General features: G+C 33.2%; 2 protein-coding genes across 2 annotated transcripts; both read left to right on the top strand.

Moving 5' to 3' along the window:
* The first annotated feature begins 672 nt into the window (after positions 1 to 672).
* LOC120331027 (neuronal acetylcholine receptor subunit alpha-7-like) lies at positions 673 to 10,876 on the top strand. The gene is made up of 13 exons (XM_039398045.2): positions 673 to 825; positions 5,300 to 5,457; positions 5,551 to 5,595; positions 5,740 to 5,849; positions 5,978 to 6,158; positions 6,583 to 6,658; positions 7,154 to 7,348; positions 7,599 to 7,682; positions 7,951 to 8,063; positions 8,366 to 8,491; positions 9,161 to 9,252; positions 10,202 to 10,315; positions 10,439 to 10,876. The coding sequence occupies exons 1-13, from the start codon at positions 777 to 779 to the stop codon at positions 10,518 to 10,520; spliced, it is 1,425 nt and encodes a 474-aa protein (XP_039253979.2). The 5' UTR covers positions 673 to 776; the 3' UTR covers positions 10,521 to 10,876.
* Positions 10,877 to 12,705: 1,829 nt separating this feature from the next.
* LOC120330978 (43 kDa receptor-associated protein of the synapse-like) lies at positions 12,706 to 16,856 on the top strand. Its single transcript, XM_039397975.2, has 7 exons — positions 12,706 to 13,090; positions 13,639 to 13,927; positions 14,237 to 14,374; positions 14,690 to 14,911; positions 15,291 to 15,344; positions 15,648 to 15,847; positions 16,037 to 16,856. Exons 1-7 carry the CDS (start codon positions 12,735 to 12,737, stop codon positions 16,119 to 16,121), a joined length of 1,344 nt encoding a protein of 447 aa, XP_039253909.1. The 5' UTR covers positions 12,706 to 12,734; the 3' UTR covers positions 16,122 to 16,856.
* Positions 16,857 to 17,498: the final 642 nt, after the last annotated feature.

Here is a 17,498-nt window from a genome sequence, read left to right as displayed (position 1 = left end):
ACGAAACAGTACATCATGAACTCTGGTGGCCCACAAAAACATCCACCATATGTGACAAATGTCATGTTGAATTTAATCGATATTCTCTTTGTCGAAAATTCCAAGAGAGCTAGTTCACTCATACACAACTCGCCTATTGAAAAACTAAAAAGCCATTGTGAGGCACAATCTAATGAGACCACACACTAGGAAGATACACCTAAATCTGGACAGTCTCGGCTAAAAAAAAACTTGTTGTTAGTGATGCAAGGTCAAACATATAATATTGGTAATATTTATTTGTCAATCTTGTCATTTTTTGTCGTCTGATTATTCGTTCACCATGTTTTAATCAATGGATTAGTCAGTTGTCTGGTGATAATTCACGTGAACAATATTGAGTTGTCAACTTATACGGATTATCATTGAAAGAAAATAATGAATAGATCCAGACGCGAAGTAGCCTTTTTTAAGCGATTGTAAAATATATAGATAGAGGTGAATTTAAATTTTCATTCGTAGGTTATTGCGATAATTGATAATGCATGATTTAATTGCCAAAATACTTGAGTATATTTTTTTTAAGAACATAATTTCCGAAATTGTAAATTTATTTATTTTATGTCTGTCGTTAGGTGTCGCAAGTAGATCATTCCGTATGATCAACGTATTGCGGTTTATCAAGTCTATAAATCATTCAATACTTCTCCGGGGGACATATTCGTGAAGCTAACCCGTTAAAGAGAAGACAGAGTTTGAGGTCTGGTTTAAAGAACAAGGAGATAAACAAAAAGATCATGAAGATGGTTCCGGCAATTGCGTTTGTTCTATTTGTATTTAGCAGTGGTGAGTTCAGTAAAACCTAGCCTATTTTTCAAATTCATTTTTATCGCATTGAAAATTAGAACTTATGTTATTTTTCTTGTGCATTTCAATCGTCAAATATTTCAAACTTTGTAACAGGTGAAGATTCACTAATGATACCTATAACTTCCTAATAACACAAAATAGAATTATCAAGTAAGATACCTCATGTATTTGTTTGAAAATATGAAAGAAAATACGTAATAAGCGTAATAATAGGTCAGTTTGATACTTTCCAAATTGACAAAATTAATTGCTGCCATATTGTTGTGGGTTTAAATTTTCATCACAGTTTAAAATTTTACTCTGCATATTTACATTTACTAACTTAGTAGACCTTTATTCGAAATCTTGATAATTACAGTGGAGTAAGTACATTCATGCGTGATATTCAGTGTTGTCTGATGCCCAAAATGAACGATATGAAATATTATCATTTTATCTATTTTCCTGTGATTGTGTTTTGATAACTTTGTTAAAGTAAGCAGTTATGGGTGATGAATCCTACAGTAGTACTAGCTTAGTATCACTTGTAATATTACGCCCATATTTTAGTAAATTTACTACATTTCATATTATTATGTACTCAGAGAGTGGTTCACAAGTTCGAAATGTCTAAAATCAATTACCCTGTGTCAGGCTGGATATTGTTTTTGACAACCCATTTATTGTTAAGCAAGAACGAAAATTAGCATATCGCGATGAAAAAGATAAATTAACCGCCAGCACCTGTGTTACGCATTGTTGTTTACATAAAATTACAGAATCTGTTAAAATTGAATGAGTCAGATTTGAGCTAAATAAATCTCCGGATTTTAATCCATTTTGTGATAAGATATACCTTGAATGTAGAAAAAATAACCCAGATGTGACTGTGCTTATCTGAAGAGAAGTGAACAAACATGCCGATTCTCGCAACTTTGGCTGGAGTAAAATTATTAATTTATCTGCACCGCGCCAGAGTTTGGTAAATGTGGAACTGAATTGTGAAAAGACTTTCACCAAACTTTCAAATATACTACATCAGAGTTACATATTCATACTGAGTATATTCGATATTTGACGATAATTGCTATTGTGTTCTTTATTGTTTCTGACCTGTGAGCATACATTGTAGTTTATTTCATTGTTACAATACTTTAATCACTACAACACAAAAAGGGTGGGACTATATCGTTTCAATGACAAGCTTTGTTAATTGGGTCTAGTTTGTCAATAGGTTCAATAGATAAAGGATATCACCGCTCATGAAAACCTTAAAATTCTTGATATTCAATAACATTAAAAAATGTTTATTGCCGTCAGAGTTTGCGGTTTTGATTCTGTTTCAGTTTATGAATATATGGATCTTCGCTTATTAGAAAAAATCTCGAGTTTTTTCAGCCCTAATTTAGTCAAAACTTTATGAATACAAAATGATGAGAATCTAATATTAAAACTTGTATGTAAAAAGTTTTTAACTTAAAACCAAATCTAATAAAAAAATGTATGGATCACACAAATTTTGATGATTAAAAAACGATAACAGTGAGATCACTTTTAATTCACCACATACATAGTTGAACTATATTTATTTATGATTCATGTATGGCCAATAATAAAACAATGCCTTTTCGAAGATCTACGATTCCGAACAGTAGAAGATGCTTCAGGGGAAATGGATATTACGCAGCTCGTCTTTTATTACAAGCGGAAAATGTTAATTAGGCAATTTATGACTTCATATATCTCGCATGTACCTTTTGTTTACTTTCGATATTGTTGAGGAAAGCCATATTTCTTGGAATTATGCCTCGTCTAGATTGTGGGGTCAGATTTTTATATGAACTTTGAACCTTTGACCAGTAATTCTTCGTTAGTTTCTATGTACGCTAGAGATCTTATGATCGAAAACATTTCTCCAAATTTACTAACAGAAGTGCATAGAGCAGGTGATTTTTTCTCTGCGCTTAATTACAGACTCAAGAAGGATAAGTAACACAACTATAAAAAATTATTTCGAGTAGTAGAATTCATGACAACCTGATACTGAAATATGAGCTTTAGGCTAATCGTTAACGTTTCTAATGTCGTATATTATATATAACAGGATCAATAAATCATAATTTGAAAATAAAATTCACCTATTCAAGACATACCATGTTATAATTACGATTTTTAGAGATTTTTTAGTGTCTTTGATGTTTTCAATTCTGTTTATGCCAGAGCACTTTCAAATGATTTTGTGATACTTTGTTGAAATATCCTAACAATTGACAAAAGGTAAATTGTTTGTAAAAGCTATATTCATTAGCAGACAATCAAAACGTGAAGTTGTTTTATAGATGGTCAGCTGGTGGTCAAGATAATAACATGATGCGTTGATGACGCAATAAAAATATGTAAGGAATTTCTGATAAACGAAAATTGAAGATTCAAAATTACTGTCACTATTTAAATAGGTTGAAAAATATATGTCTGACAAAACCTCCATTACCACCCATGGAATTTGAAAGTTGGATAAATTTTACAGTGAGATGACGATAATTGCCCCAAGATTCATTCTGAAACCTGAATTTCGAACTTTGTTTTGAATTTCGTTGTTTGATTGAAATATTAGCCATTCATAGATAAATTTTTATACACATGCAGATTGTAAATTTGAGTACGTCTACTTTGTTAGTCTTGTAGAGTTGAATATTTTTTGTGTTATTTGTAAATTCTATATAAAAAGTTTTTGGAGCAACTAAAGCATGTAAATGGTGCGCAAAGTTTTTATCAACTGCCCAACATAGCCTCCCTATTGCAAATACTGCAGGGATGCCTAATTTAAAAAAATTGAATGCATATAATCTTCTTATTTTTAGTTATTGAAACACCAAATATCCAAAAACCTCGTTATTGTGTTCCGTCTAAACCAGGGTCGTCCAACCCGTGGCCACATATGGCATATGGCCCGCGGAAGCATTTCGAGTGGCCCGCGCTCTGTTTTTCGGAATTGAATAAAAAAAATGAGTAAAACTATTTTTCGAGTGATGTGGTATACAAAAATTTGATACAAACGATTTGTTTATTTTCCTGAAATACGCTCTGCCAGCGCAGAAACCAGTCGAAAATCGAAACCAACTGGAAGGACACGTAAAGGTGCCATAGTCGCTTACACACTTAGTGTTTTACTGCTCTATATGACGTTATCTGATTTGTGAGACAATAGTCTTCTAATTTATCACCTGGTCTCTCATTCAAATATATCACTAACCAACCTGGTCAACCTTGATCAAACCTGGTGGGGGGGCCTAATTGCCAACGCTGTGTGTTTAGGCGTGGTACGTACATACAGAAAATCCTTGATGTTTCGGCGATAAGACAAGATAAGGTGAAAAAATTATCATAATGTCTTCTAAAAACTTTCATGCACCAGGAGTCAGTTGTGGAAGAGAGCTACCTGGTGGCAGAATTATTCGCGAAGAAATCGAAGACATTCTCTGATTGAGAATTCGTTATGGAATGTGTTGTTCGGGTTGCCAATGTGTGCCAAGAGGTGTTTGCAAAAATAAGCCTGTCAAGACAGACCATTATCGTCGCGTTGAAGAGCTCGGGAATGCTATGGCGCTGTTGAGTGTGAGGATAATGTGAAGACAGTGTAGTAAATCTAGAACTTAACTACCATATTAAGTGGCCCGCGCAATTATTAGTAAACTACATGTGGCCCTTCGGCCAAAAAGGTTGGACGACCCTGGCCCTACGATTAGTGACAACTTGTTTTGACCGGACGTCGTTCACAAATAACGTTAATATTTTATCATTTTAAATATTCCCAGTATTATTCTTAACCTAAATTAGTCTATGACAATATAACGGCGCTAGTTGTGCCATGCGATGAATACTTTTCTTAAATCAAATCACTTTATTCGAAAAGCATCACTGTTCTTGTTAGATAATAACAAGTTGAGTTATTGTTTAGTTTACACACAAATCCTTAGTGTGACAAGACTTATTTCAGCAAGGTGTGATAAATGGTGTTTCTTTAGGATTAGATGCTTTCCTCGAAATATTGCAATGCTAATTTTTTCCAGTCATTATAGCTATGCGGGAGGTGCCAACATTCACAATTAACGCGATTGTACCATATCAGATAGATAGGGAGGGGACTCGATGAACACTGGACAATCATAATCAGACTACATTGAAGGAAGAATTAATGTGAAGCTAAAATCGAAATGAAGCGTAAAAAAAAAACAGTCAATAAAGTACTTATTGGACAATATTTTATTACATAGTGATTGTGTATAGACATATGATAATTTGGTAATATCTCTTTCCAATATTTTTCTCTTCCATTTTCAGTCGACGAAATAACCAATAAGTGCGTGGTGATTTTATGTTTAACGAGAATTTCTGAATGTTGAGTGGCAACGTTGCTAAATTATTTAATACGGCGGAAAACAGGGCAATAACTCCAAAATATATTTTTCAGTTCCTGGATGTTCAGCAAATCCATTAGTAACTCTTCCAGAAACGAAATTGGTAGCACACCTCATGAAGAATTATAACCCGACCGTTCGACCTGTTGAAAATTACGACGATGTCGTAATGGTCAACTTTTCTTTGGCTATACAACAAATCATTGACCTGGTATAGTATGCCTATCTTTAATGAAACAGAGTTTGTGCATGCGTTTCTCCCGTTAGTAAAAACTGTATGATACCGAATGTTATAATTTTGCAGGATGAAAAAAATCAACTGCTGACTACGAGCATTTACATGACATGTGTAAGTATTGTTTTTGTCAACAAGATTAAATCACAATCTATTGTTGACGTCACAATTTTGAGTCTGTTCAGCGATATTGAATCTAGACATCTCATTAAACAGCACATTACGCAAACAAAAAAGTTTAGTTTTTTTTATTTTCAGGCATGGAATGATGTACAACTAAAATGGGATTCGAAAGAACATGCGAACATTACATCTATTAGATTGCCTTCCAAACTGGTTTGGAAGCCAGATATATTAGTTTACAACAGGTACAAATTGAATAATATAATTACTACGCTAAAATTTTCATTTTTACGTATTTCAAAGTTGCTGTGATTGCACCATATGAATTTGATGAATAGGCATAATAAAATGTTCGCAAAAATAAAAATTTCAGTGCTGCAGATTCATTTGATCAATTGAAGCACACCAACGTCATCATATACGAAAATGGTGTTGTTGAATGGTTACCACCAGGAATATTCAAGACAACATGTGATGTTGACATACAAAATTTCCCTTTTGATGAGCAAAGTTGTGATATCAAGTTTGGAGCATGGACTCATCATGGAAATTTGGTTGGTATTGTTTTCTTTTATATTCCATTAATTAGAATTTTATTATTTCAGTTGTTCCTGTATTCAAATAATTTCGCTTCTTTATGTTTTCACGTTTTTTTTTCCGATTTTTCAACTTTTCCTGTCAGTGATTATATGTATCATGCAACTCATATGCTGTATATATATTTGCATTGCTTAAAGTAATTTCAAAAGTAATCTGTATAAAAACAAATCTTTATAAAGGCAGTTCTAGAACCTGTGAATATTAATTTGAGAAACAAACATAACTACCAAAATTTTTACTGAGTGATGTCATGATCTAACTGATGTCATTCAGCGCTCTTCCTGTGTACTTTTTTAAATAAACAATAATTTTTTTTGTTCTTCAATTTTCTAGAAAATTACAACTCTAAAATGTACAGTATTGTGTTGTTTACTTTAGATTGACTTGAATCTCCTCTACGATGGATTAGCAGATAATTCGTCGTATTACAACAGCAGTGAATGGGATTTTGTTAGTAAGTTAATTTATAAGTAATTCAGACCGGTTTCAGTGTGAAGATCCTGGTTTGATATTGCTAAACCGATACTCTCCATGCCCGCATTTGTCACTTTTTGTGTTGTTAATTGGGTTAGTACGCCGTTGTCTTCCGACCACAACAAGTCATCTTCGCTACCGTCACACGGTGCGCAAATTTTAATTTTGATGACTTCATCCCACAAATCTTCAAAGTGAGAAACGAATCCACATCTGTCTGCCAAGCGTATAGGCCAATATTGTCTTCTTGTTATACACAATATATTAAAGACTGAGTTGTAAAAAAATTCACTTGCTGGATAAGTCCATTCTTAATCTTACGATCAAAACAGCTAAATCAAAATAGAAAATATCATTTTATTGTCAGAGGAAATATTCCTAATAAGTAATCGTGTACGTACAATAACTATACACGAGGAAGTGGTGTGCGCTACCGGTTGATTCGCTTCAGTTTCATGAAGCATTTTTATTTTAGATATGACAGGCGTCCGCAGCAAAGTCAAATACGAGTGCTGTCCAGATCCATTTGTTGATGCAACATTTACCGTCAGAATGCGCCGAAGATCTATGTTTTACATAATAAACCTTATTCTCCCCTGTGTGCTTGTGTGCTCTCTGACAATTCTCATATTTATATTACCGGCAGACTCTGGTGAAAGAATGACTTTGGGTTAGTATTAAAGAAACACGTGATATATTGTTGATAATACTTTAAAACTACGTTATACAAATTTTTTTGTAAATTCAGTTATTTAAGAGCGATTCTACAACCGATGTTACTGAACTAAATGAAGACGCAATGATCTCATTGAATGTTGCTTATCATGTCTTTTTCAGTGTACAGAACTAATTTAATTAATATTTTCTACGATCGCAATGTTACTAATGATAATTAATCAATTATATAACACTTATAACAGGTATCACCGTATTACTAGCAATGGTCGTGTTTTTACAAATCGTAGCGGATAACATGCCACCTACCGGAGAAATTCCTTTACTGGGTATGAGTTTACTATTCTGCTGGTATTTGGGTCAGTTACTGCTGCTTATTTATATATATGACATTATATTCTGCGGAGTGAAAATAAATTATTTTGCTTCACTGCGGAAGAACAAATAGTTAGATTACTGAATTAATTGAGGTGTTTCAATAAGGTGTTCCGGGAATAAACTGCTTTCCCTTCTTCTCTAATTGAATAAAAAAATCTTTAAAAATAGTCTTTGTTATATACTACTCATCTAACATTCTCACTTCTTATTTTTCCACAGGAAGATATTTTCTCTTCAGTGTTATAATGGTAACACTGTCAGTTGTCACGAGTGTTTTATCCATGAACTTACACCATACGAGTCCAGCTACAAGCGAGGGAATGCCAGTTTGGGTAGGTTGTAAAACAAAAAGTTATTAAACTATTTAATAGCTGTCTTTGTGTTTAAACTTTTTTTTTGATATTTTCTTCAGAGGATGTTGGGTTTTTATGCGGCTGTATTATACAGTATAGCCACTTTACTTGTTGCAATGAATTAGCTGAATTAATAGTATAAATTTGCATCCATAGCCATAAGTGTGTATATATATAATACACGCTTTGCTGAAACGAAAAGATTTCAATAGCTTACTATTTCAGTGTAAATATTACAAGATAAAATAAAGGTAATGATGAATATTTCTTTTGTTATTCAGATCGAACTCGTGTTCTTAGAATTTTTACCAAAAATTTTACTGATGAGAATTCCACCTAAAACAAAAACGCAAAATGACACAATGGAAAAAGTGGGGAACGGGACTGATGAACTCCCATTGATGAAGGTTAGAAAAATAAAACTATTATATTTATATGGCAGGGCGTGTGTTATCATATTTTTAACTTCTCATTTAATATAACTGGAAAAAGGACTGCCCTGCTAAGCCAAGAGTTGTGTATAAAATTTTATAAAGTATACGACTCAACGATGGGTGGGAGGTAAACATAGAACACGGAAATATCGTTCGTAATTAACTTTTTAATGAAATTTTCCCTTAATATTTTGGTTTATTTTTTGTGTTTTTCACCATATCAGTGATCATGTTTACATAATTCCGGTAGCTGATTATGCATCATTTTCATGCCTATTACATCGGCCTAACCTCAAATGTAATCTCTACACATAATGAGTCACATTAGTCACGGTTTAATTAATTCCAGGTGTCTTGAAACATGAAATTCTAGGAATTCAGGAAATCTAGTGGTGATAGTGCATTACAATGAAAAGAATAGTGTAGAAATATTTCATTTCTAAAGTGACATTTAATGATAATTTTCGTAAGCGTAATAAACCTGTGTTATGTTCATGCATATTCATACTTCGATATATTTTTGATAACCTTTCTACAACATAAGTCAAACATAAAAGGACAAATCAGGTCACAAAAAGTTCTGTTCACTCATTGAGGTTGGTGAATATGTCTTACAGTATTTGTTTATATGTAAAATCGCAGGTGGGCGAAAGGCTTGGTAGTTTTCAAAATGATTTTCAGCAAAACAAGGATCCGAACACAGTGCTGGCGATGCAGCTGAGGCATTCGGAAAAGTAAGTGATAACATCTCTTTCAATTTCATGGTGGCCTGTTAATCAACAGATTCATTTTCAAAATATTATGAATCTCAAAATCTGTTTTGTTGTGACGTTCAATTTCGAAATCGTTGACAGACATTCGACACTCTCAATAAAATAGAAGTTAACAAAATTGAATCTTTGAATAATCTACATTTAGTTAAATGAAAAAGAGCATTAGTTGAGACGTCGGTATTTACTGCGAAATCGCTGAAAATGTTTTATAGATTATAATAATCATACCTATCGGTCGATTGAGCTTGTAAATAGACATCGTCTCAAGAAATGAATCCAACATTGTTTATGCATTTTTGAATACGAATTGAACCTATGAGTCGTTATATTATCTGTGCTGTTGACCTGTTGTTAGTATTCTTTTTTTTTAAATTGCCTCTCTCGTTAACTACTGGTCCGATTGCTTTGAAATATACCGTGGTTTAAAATCGTATTACATTTATATATATATATTTCAAGATTTTGTGGCACTATGTGATTTGTTATTCACTTTCAAGTTTTGTGTGATGACCTCATCAAAATTAAAAATTACACACCTAGTCGTGGTTCGGTGATCGCATTCAACAATCTAGTGGTTAGACTACCGGTACTGTAAATGATTTGATACTACTTCGTTTCGGCTTCGGTGCCTATGTATTTAAGCATTGCTCTATTGTTTTCTTCTGTTCAATTTAAGTTTGGGTATTACCTAGAAAAATTACAGATCTTAATTTACTATGTGAATATAATCAATTAACTACGTTTGGTAGATTTACGGTGTCGACATTCAAATTCAATACTACTGCTAGTTAGCACCACGTAGCTATCCATATGGCATAGGATGACGGTATGTGAAACTTAACCATTGTACGGTTATGGAATCAGTGAAACGTTTACAATGACAAATTCCTTGATTATTTTTTTCATTCAGGCAAATAACCAAAATGTGTGGAGACTTGCATGACATTGTACAAAGCATGAAAGACGAGGAAGAAGATGATGTTGTCGCTGTAAAATGGAGATTCGCAGCCCGTGTTATGGACAGGTAAATTACAAAAATCTTTTATAGGATAAATCATGTCTACTTATTAAATTGAAGAGGATTATGCAGATGGAAAAAATCATTGGTTCTGACAAATGATTCAAACTTCTTGAAATATATTTTCAGATTTTGTCTCGTCTTCTTTATACTGTTCTTCCTATTGTCAACTCTCTTTACTGTCGGAATGCCTCCAGCGCACACAACCTAAATATTGAATAATTACAAGTGAATGAGAAGCTCGGAAAAATATTTCAAAACTTTTTCAATTGAAAACACTGACTCTAAGCACTTTTGATCCAATTGAAACTTTGATTCTGAGTGTAATTTATATGATTGTTAGTGATATGTTTATGTAGTATTTTGCAACATCTGTGGTTTTTTTGCTTGACCTTCTAGTGCCTTCTAAAATACCTAACTATTTTTAGTTTTTTCTTGCATTGCTTGCATTTTTCTGTCGTGTGCCAAGTTCGACATTTGCAAGGTCACTGCAAAATATTGTGTTTCTGTGTAGTTTGGACTTTAGGCTTTATATATGAAATGAAAATGGCCTTATATACGGTTGCATTTGAAGTTGTATATATATTATATTTACCCGGGGAGTCTGTAAAAATATTGAATGAATAAGCATTTTTCTTTGTAATATTTTGAACTAATTTGGAGTCGTGTTTAATGAATACCCAGGATAATCAAAAATATAATATTTATCAAATTAACAATTGTTTGTGAATAAACCTATTAAAAATATTCCATTTGAAATTTCAAAATCTCGTTATTCAATCTTGAAAATTAAGTGACTTACATAAGTGTTCATAATGATGGAAGAACCAGAATACCACAAACCAGAATATCTTACAATCATCACTTGATAACATTTTTTAATAGCACACTTGATAACTTGAATCTTCATAAACAAACGTGGGATGCGTTAAATATTACTTAATATACTTTGACATAAAACAGATTTGTTTTCGGCGATAGAGCTCTTCATCCTTCAAAAGTGTTTGACACTTATCTAAACCCCATTAAACCATTAGAAACTGAAAACATGTTCAATAATGTTTCATCATTTATGAACTTCAATACCCCTGGCGATCGAACAATTTAGTATGACGTCATGAAAATATTTGGATAGTAAGAATGTATATGATGTAATTGGTAAATTAAGACATTCTCCGCTTAGGGATACAACCTACGAGGGATTAACGTTGAGAGGAAAGCAAGAGTTAGCTGCAGAATATCGGACACAGGCAAGTTGAAAATCAGTCAAGGAACAAGCCTTTGCAAATAGTGATAAATAGTTAGTTTGGTTGTTTAATATTCGATGGGCGCAATGGACGGCATAATAATATAATGCGAATAGCAGCCATGCTGATAGTATTCCTTATTTAGTTTTTGATTTTTATGTTTATATTATTTAAATATTGATTTATTTCACCATTGAATTATATCTAACGAAAGATACTCGTTACAGATGAACAAGGAATTGCAGAAACAGTGAATAGATATTAGGTTTTTCACGACTCCGAGTCGGTGATATCAATATCAATATTAGCTTCAAATTTATCTTCAATAAGGTTGGTGTCAACAAAGGATACTTTCTTGGAGCTTTTATCCTTCAAGTTGAAAAGTTCGAATACTCTCAATTTCTCATATATACTTGCTTTCTTACATGAAACGAAACAGTTCACAACATTTCTTTGAAACATTTCCTTCCTACATGACGCCTTATGCAATCTACTGACGCCATGGAATGTCATTACCAAGGTGTTAATGGATCTGAAATCGTTTTGGTATTAACATTATTAATAATGGGTCACGGCCGCATTTCACTTCGAAGCAGAAACACGAACAGTGTCGAACAATATTTCTTGTCTGTCTTTGAGCTACCGCTATACTGGCTAAATCTCTCGGGAGTATGGTTGCGGAATAAACTCAGAGTGACGACAATTTATATAGGATACCTTCAAGTAGAAATTCCGTTTGACTGAAGTACGTGTGCGTTTATTAGTCATAGTTGGAGTTAAACCGCTGTTGGTAAGCACCAGTTACCGGTAAATATTTTTTATTTACGGCTAGTACAATGACAGCTGTATAAAACATTTGACAAACAGATGAAATTATTAGCAAATCGTATATGGATTTCTAAAATACGAGTAAAATCGAACAATGCTTAAGAAATCTACAATAGATAAAATGTTATGGAAAAGGGTGTTTGTAGCTCATAATAACGAGATTTGTGATTTGCGTGTACAGTATAGTGCAGCTACAGTATGTACAGCTTTCCAATGAAAATTCCGTTCAAATTTCAAATAGCACATTCGATGCAGCTTTTATATTCACAATTTACCGGAATTTCGGTCTTTATAAAACAAATTCATTTAATTCAATTCTAGCAAAAATAAAAATAGATTCCAATATAGATATGGGGCAGAATAACGGTCATCAGAGTCGAAGTCCGAATGATGCAAAATTAGAAAAACAGTACAAAGAAGAATTGAAAAATCTGATCGATGATGGAGATGGGACAGCAGCAAAACATTGGCTGAAAGACATTTGCAGAAAAGTTCGCAATCCAAAAGAAAGATGGAACGTGCTTGGATATGCAATCAGAACTGTAGAAGGATGGGGTAGATACAGAATAATGTTGGAAATATCAGTCAAACAAATCGAAATAGCTCAAGCTATTAAAACAAAATGTATTCAGTCGGACTTTATGGGTGGAGAATCACTCGTAAGCATCAATACAACTCTTGCTGACTCGTATTTAAATTTAGCAAGGTAAGTAGTACGTATTCATTTTCATTAGCCTATGCCTATATAACGAACATTTTGTCGCCACGTAAGACAAAACAAAACTGGCATCGACTCGAATGAACGAAACTACTTCTTTGATAAAAGATAAACTAGGATTGATTTTAAAGAAAATCTTTTGCTAGCAATGTTAGATGTTTACCGGATTTTCGGATTTCGGTTATTAGACCAATTTGCTTTGGATGAATAATTACTTCAATATAACGAATGAATATAATCATTAATTATAGAATCACCAATAGAATCTACTCAATAATCTGACATCATAGTCGTGTATTTTTCCTATAAATTCATTTATTTAAAACGATGTTGAGAGTATATAATCATATAGAATTTGGGGACCGGTTTTTCATCTAGTTTTCAATTGGAGAAATAGGTTGCATTTTTCTCTAATTTATCAAAGGCAGAATTAGTATAAGATATGTTGTTGAATTTGTATTTTTTTCTCTGAATTTAGGTATCGTATTTTGCTTTTCAGACCTAAAAGAGTAGTAAACAATCATTTAATTTTCCAGGGCTAACTTGTGGCTGTCAGAATTTTCAAAAAGCGTCGATTATTGCTTGAAAAGTCTGACATTCATTGCCAAATGTAGAGGAGCCAACAGCGAAGTAACGTTACGAATAACAGGAGAAATCCATCTATGCAGAGGAAGTGCACAACTTCGTTTAGGAAACCACAGAAAAGCTTTAGAAGATCTAGAAAGATCTTTGAGTTTGGCAAGTTCTCAACAAAACACCGATTTGGAATGCATGTCATGTTGTGCTCTTGGGCGTTTTTATGTTAACCTGAAAGATTATGAAAAGGTGGGAAATTAAATATAATACATGCATTTTGAAATGCGGATAAAACAAATATAAAGTGAAATGGAAGATAATTCAACGTAGATTTTTCTATCAATGAATTGCTTCGTTGTGAACATTATTAAATTGGATCACTATTTTTTCTACGATTTTCAATGAACACAGTCTATCAAGTTTTTATGTATAAAATATTGGAATAAACAGAAAAATATGTATTTTTCATTATACCGATTGATGTTTATGTTTCATTTGCTTTAGGTAGTACTGATTTAGAGTTTTACAAAGCATGACAACAAAATTATTTTTTTACAGGCCACATTTTTTCCTCTGAAGGCGGCAGAAATTTTGGATGAAAAAGACAGCCCACGAAACAGAACGTTCATTCAACTACATTTGGGAGAAGCTTACAGAAAAGTCGGAAAATTGGAAGAAGCGATGTCCTGTAGTGAGGTACCAAATCAATTGCAACAGAATTCACACAATCGACTTCAAAAAACAGACAAGCGCTCCAAACAAGGAAAATCGCAGTTGTCAGAATAGGATATTTGTATATGGGTCAAGTAACAAAATATATTGCAGTACAATCTTCCACAATTAGAATGATGAATATATGAATGATGAATATAATATTTTTAAATGTTTATAGGGTTTTCTGTATGACACTGGTGAGGTGGACATCTGATTATAAGAATTTTATCGCATGATGTTGAAGCTACAATTTCAATTTAATACGTATTTTTTTCAAATATTTTATTTTATTGTCAGGAAGCTCTGAAGTTTGCAATTGAAAGCGGTGACAGAGGTTCGCAAGCTTATTGTTTGTTGTGTTTTGCTGACATTCATCGAACAAGGAAAGATCCAGAACGCGCATTACCTAGGTATGAATCCGCTGGCTCAATGATGCGAGAAATTGGTGATCGTTATGGTGAAGTGAAGGTTCTGGTTGGCAAAGCCAAAGTGCATATAAAGACTAAAAATTATGGAACAGTAAGTTCTTAGATGCTATATAATTCTGATATTTACAGTTTTTTAGCAGGTAATTGGTTTTGTAACAATGATATAATTTATTACTTTCGTATGGTTTTATGATCTCATGCGTTCAGCACACCCCAATTTTTCTATATATATATATATATATATATATAGTTTTGATTCCAGCGTGATAGTTTTACCTCAAGTATACAAAATAGTACAGATATGGTTATGAATCGTTTGTGTTAGGTTAGCCTGGATAGCCATGCCATGTACAATCTTTAGGTCTTCCAACTTCAATGAATTAATCTCATATAGAGTTTCCCAGGCAATATCTGATACTATGGAAACTAGAGGTCCAATCAATTCTCACTTCAATACTATATCATTACAGGCGATCCAACTATATGACGATGCTCTTAAACTATCACAAGAAATTAAGGCAAACGTAAGTGCAACGTTTCTCTTGGCGTAACGAATTTTATATATAGTATATACTGCGTTAAAGCTCGGAATAATGTTTAATCTATATATAACAGTATTCAAATTGATGAACGTTGGCACCTTTTTAAATTCATTAAATGGTGATCATTACATCAGCACTAAATATTGATCTACACTTCAGCAAAAACTCATTTATTTTATTTTTATCTGTTTTTTATACTAACGACAAAGGTTAATTAAGATGCTTTACTTTCAAGATACATTGATATATATGATGATTTTTATTATTTATGTTATCTTCCGCTAGATGGAAAGCATGAGCATTTACGGAGAGCTGGCCGTGGCGCAACAACGTCTAAACAATTTACAAGAAGCACGTGACTGCACAATAAAATACCATAAGTTACTCGAAGAAATGGAGTTATATTGCGGAGCTTGTGATAAGCCGATTGCAGAAAAACACGAACAACTGGAGGCGTTGCCTTGTTCACATATTTTTCACCTAAAGTGAGTACGCTTCACTTCAGTGAGTAAGCAAATTATGGCTTGAATTCAATTTGAATTCATTTTTTTCTCAGCAACTTAAACAATATAAGCTATTCACCGATCTATGGAAATGGCACCACCCTTTATATATACAACTAATATTACAGTCTTATTTTTTGTGTTTACGATGACTTTTTGCTCCTTTTTTAGATGTGTTTCAGAAATGGGTCTTGTCAACACAAGAGCTTGTCCTAACTGCAGAAAGAACATGACAAAGCCTAATTTTAATAAATGAAAAGAATTTCGATTTGAAGGAAAAACTAAGGAGCGGAATGACATGATGAATTGTCGTGTTGGGTAGAACGATGTTTGCTGCAACTGAAGAAAAATAGCAGAGATTGCGTAGTGGTGTGATAAAACTTTCGTTTCTTTGCTACTCGGATAAAGTGGTTTTTCTTTTGACCTCAAACTTGTTGGTGTGTAAATTGTGGCAAACTGTACTGCATGGTATGTGGATGTTTTACACTACAGGTTGAATACTCGTGTTCCGTGATAATAAAAAATTGATTTTTTAATGTTTATTTATTTTCTTTATTGTGAATATACCGGTATATATATATCTACTTTATTGTCAATTACTTGTGAACGTTTTCTTATGGTTATACTGATGTTATTTTTTTTTGACAAATGTCTGTATTACAGTTTTGACTTTATTTTATTTATATGCCAAAATTGTGAGTTTTACTTCCTAGTTAACCTACCTGTTACACCTGTCAACTAAACGATGTGATACAGGATATGTGGACACTTCAGCCCTCAGAATAAGATGAATTTGATAATAATAATAAAACTTTCATTTGTTTTATACAAGCTTGTAATTTAAATTCATGAGAAAGAAAAATTCTACCTGGCTATATAACAGGGCTCGTCAACAATGCCAACTGATCCGATTCGCGACGTTTCACCGAGTTTTAAGGATTAAATGCCTGATTTGCATTTTAACGATGAACAGAAGGCTCGAGAAGCCGGTTAAATTTAAGAAAACACTTCACGATTATACACCTGTGTTTTGATCTATATTATGACGTAACAATATGGAGCCTCCCCATAATTATGGGTCGACAGACCCTTCAGGCCAAGTGCCAGACCGCACCATGCAGAGTGGTCGCACTGAACCACCTGTTTGTAGGTGAGGCTATCAGGCGCTATTAAAGATGTGAACACAGACATATGATGTGCTCACGTTAGACGCCTCGCGAAAATTTCTTTCTCATGCAGGCTAGCTTCACCAGACTAACGTTAGATTGCAACGATCTTACACACATTCGGAGAGTTTTAAAATCCTGAATCAAAAATAGTATTTGAATGTGATTACCAAATACTGTGAAAATGCAATTAGTTTCAAATCTTCGCAGAATTGGACGAAAGTCGAGGGAGTGCAGAGAAGTTTATGCTAAATACAAAGATTTCAATGGCGCACGTACGTCAAAAGTTTTTTCATAAAATACTCGGAAAAGTATATAGGACTAATTTCCTATGCATCCGTAGTTGCCAAAATTGTTTGCAACATTGATATGCCCCATCATTAATCAAATCATTGCAGATATAGCAGCTACACCGTATAATGCGAAAGAACCAAATTAAAATATTATATAAGTAAGAACGCAGCTCC

This window comes from Styela clava, chromosome 6 (genome assembly GCF_964204865.1).
Source record: "Styela clava chromosome 6, kaStyClav1.hap1.2, whole genome shotgun sequence".
Classification (NCBI taxonomy): Eukaryota; Metazoa; Chordata; class Ascidiacea; order Stolidobranchia; family Styelidae; genus Styela; species Styela clava.
Note: the sequence above shows the minus strand (reverse complement) of the source record. Positions and strands in the feature narration are given on the sequence as shown.

Bases quoted from the DNA above. Each gene is read 5' to 3' on its own strand.
- LOC120330978 (XM_039397975.2), top strand. From the start codon at position 12,735: ATGGGGCAGAATAACGGTCATCAGAGTCGAAGTCCGAATGATGCAAAA. The intron at 13,928-14,236 runs GTGGGAAATTAA...ATTTTTTTACAG, and splicing joins ACCTGAAAGATTATGAAAAG to GCCACATTTTTTCCTCTGAA. The intron at 15,345-15,647 runs GTAAGTGCAACG...ATCTTCCGCTAG, and splicing joins CACAAGAAATTAAGGCAAAC to ATGGAAAGCATGAGCATTTA.
- LOC120331027 (XM_039398045.2), top strand. From the start codon at position 777: ATGAAGATGGTTCCGGCAATTGCGTTTGTTCTATTTGTATTTAGCAGT. The intron at 5,596-5,739 runs GTAAGTATTGTT...TTTTATTTTCAG, and splicing joins CGAGCATTTACATGACATGT to GCATGGAATGATGTACAACT. The intron at 8,064-8,365 runs GTAGGTTGTAAA...TTTGTTATTCAG, and splicing joins GCGAGGGAATGCCAGTTTGG to ATCGAACTCGTGTTCTTAGA.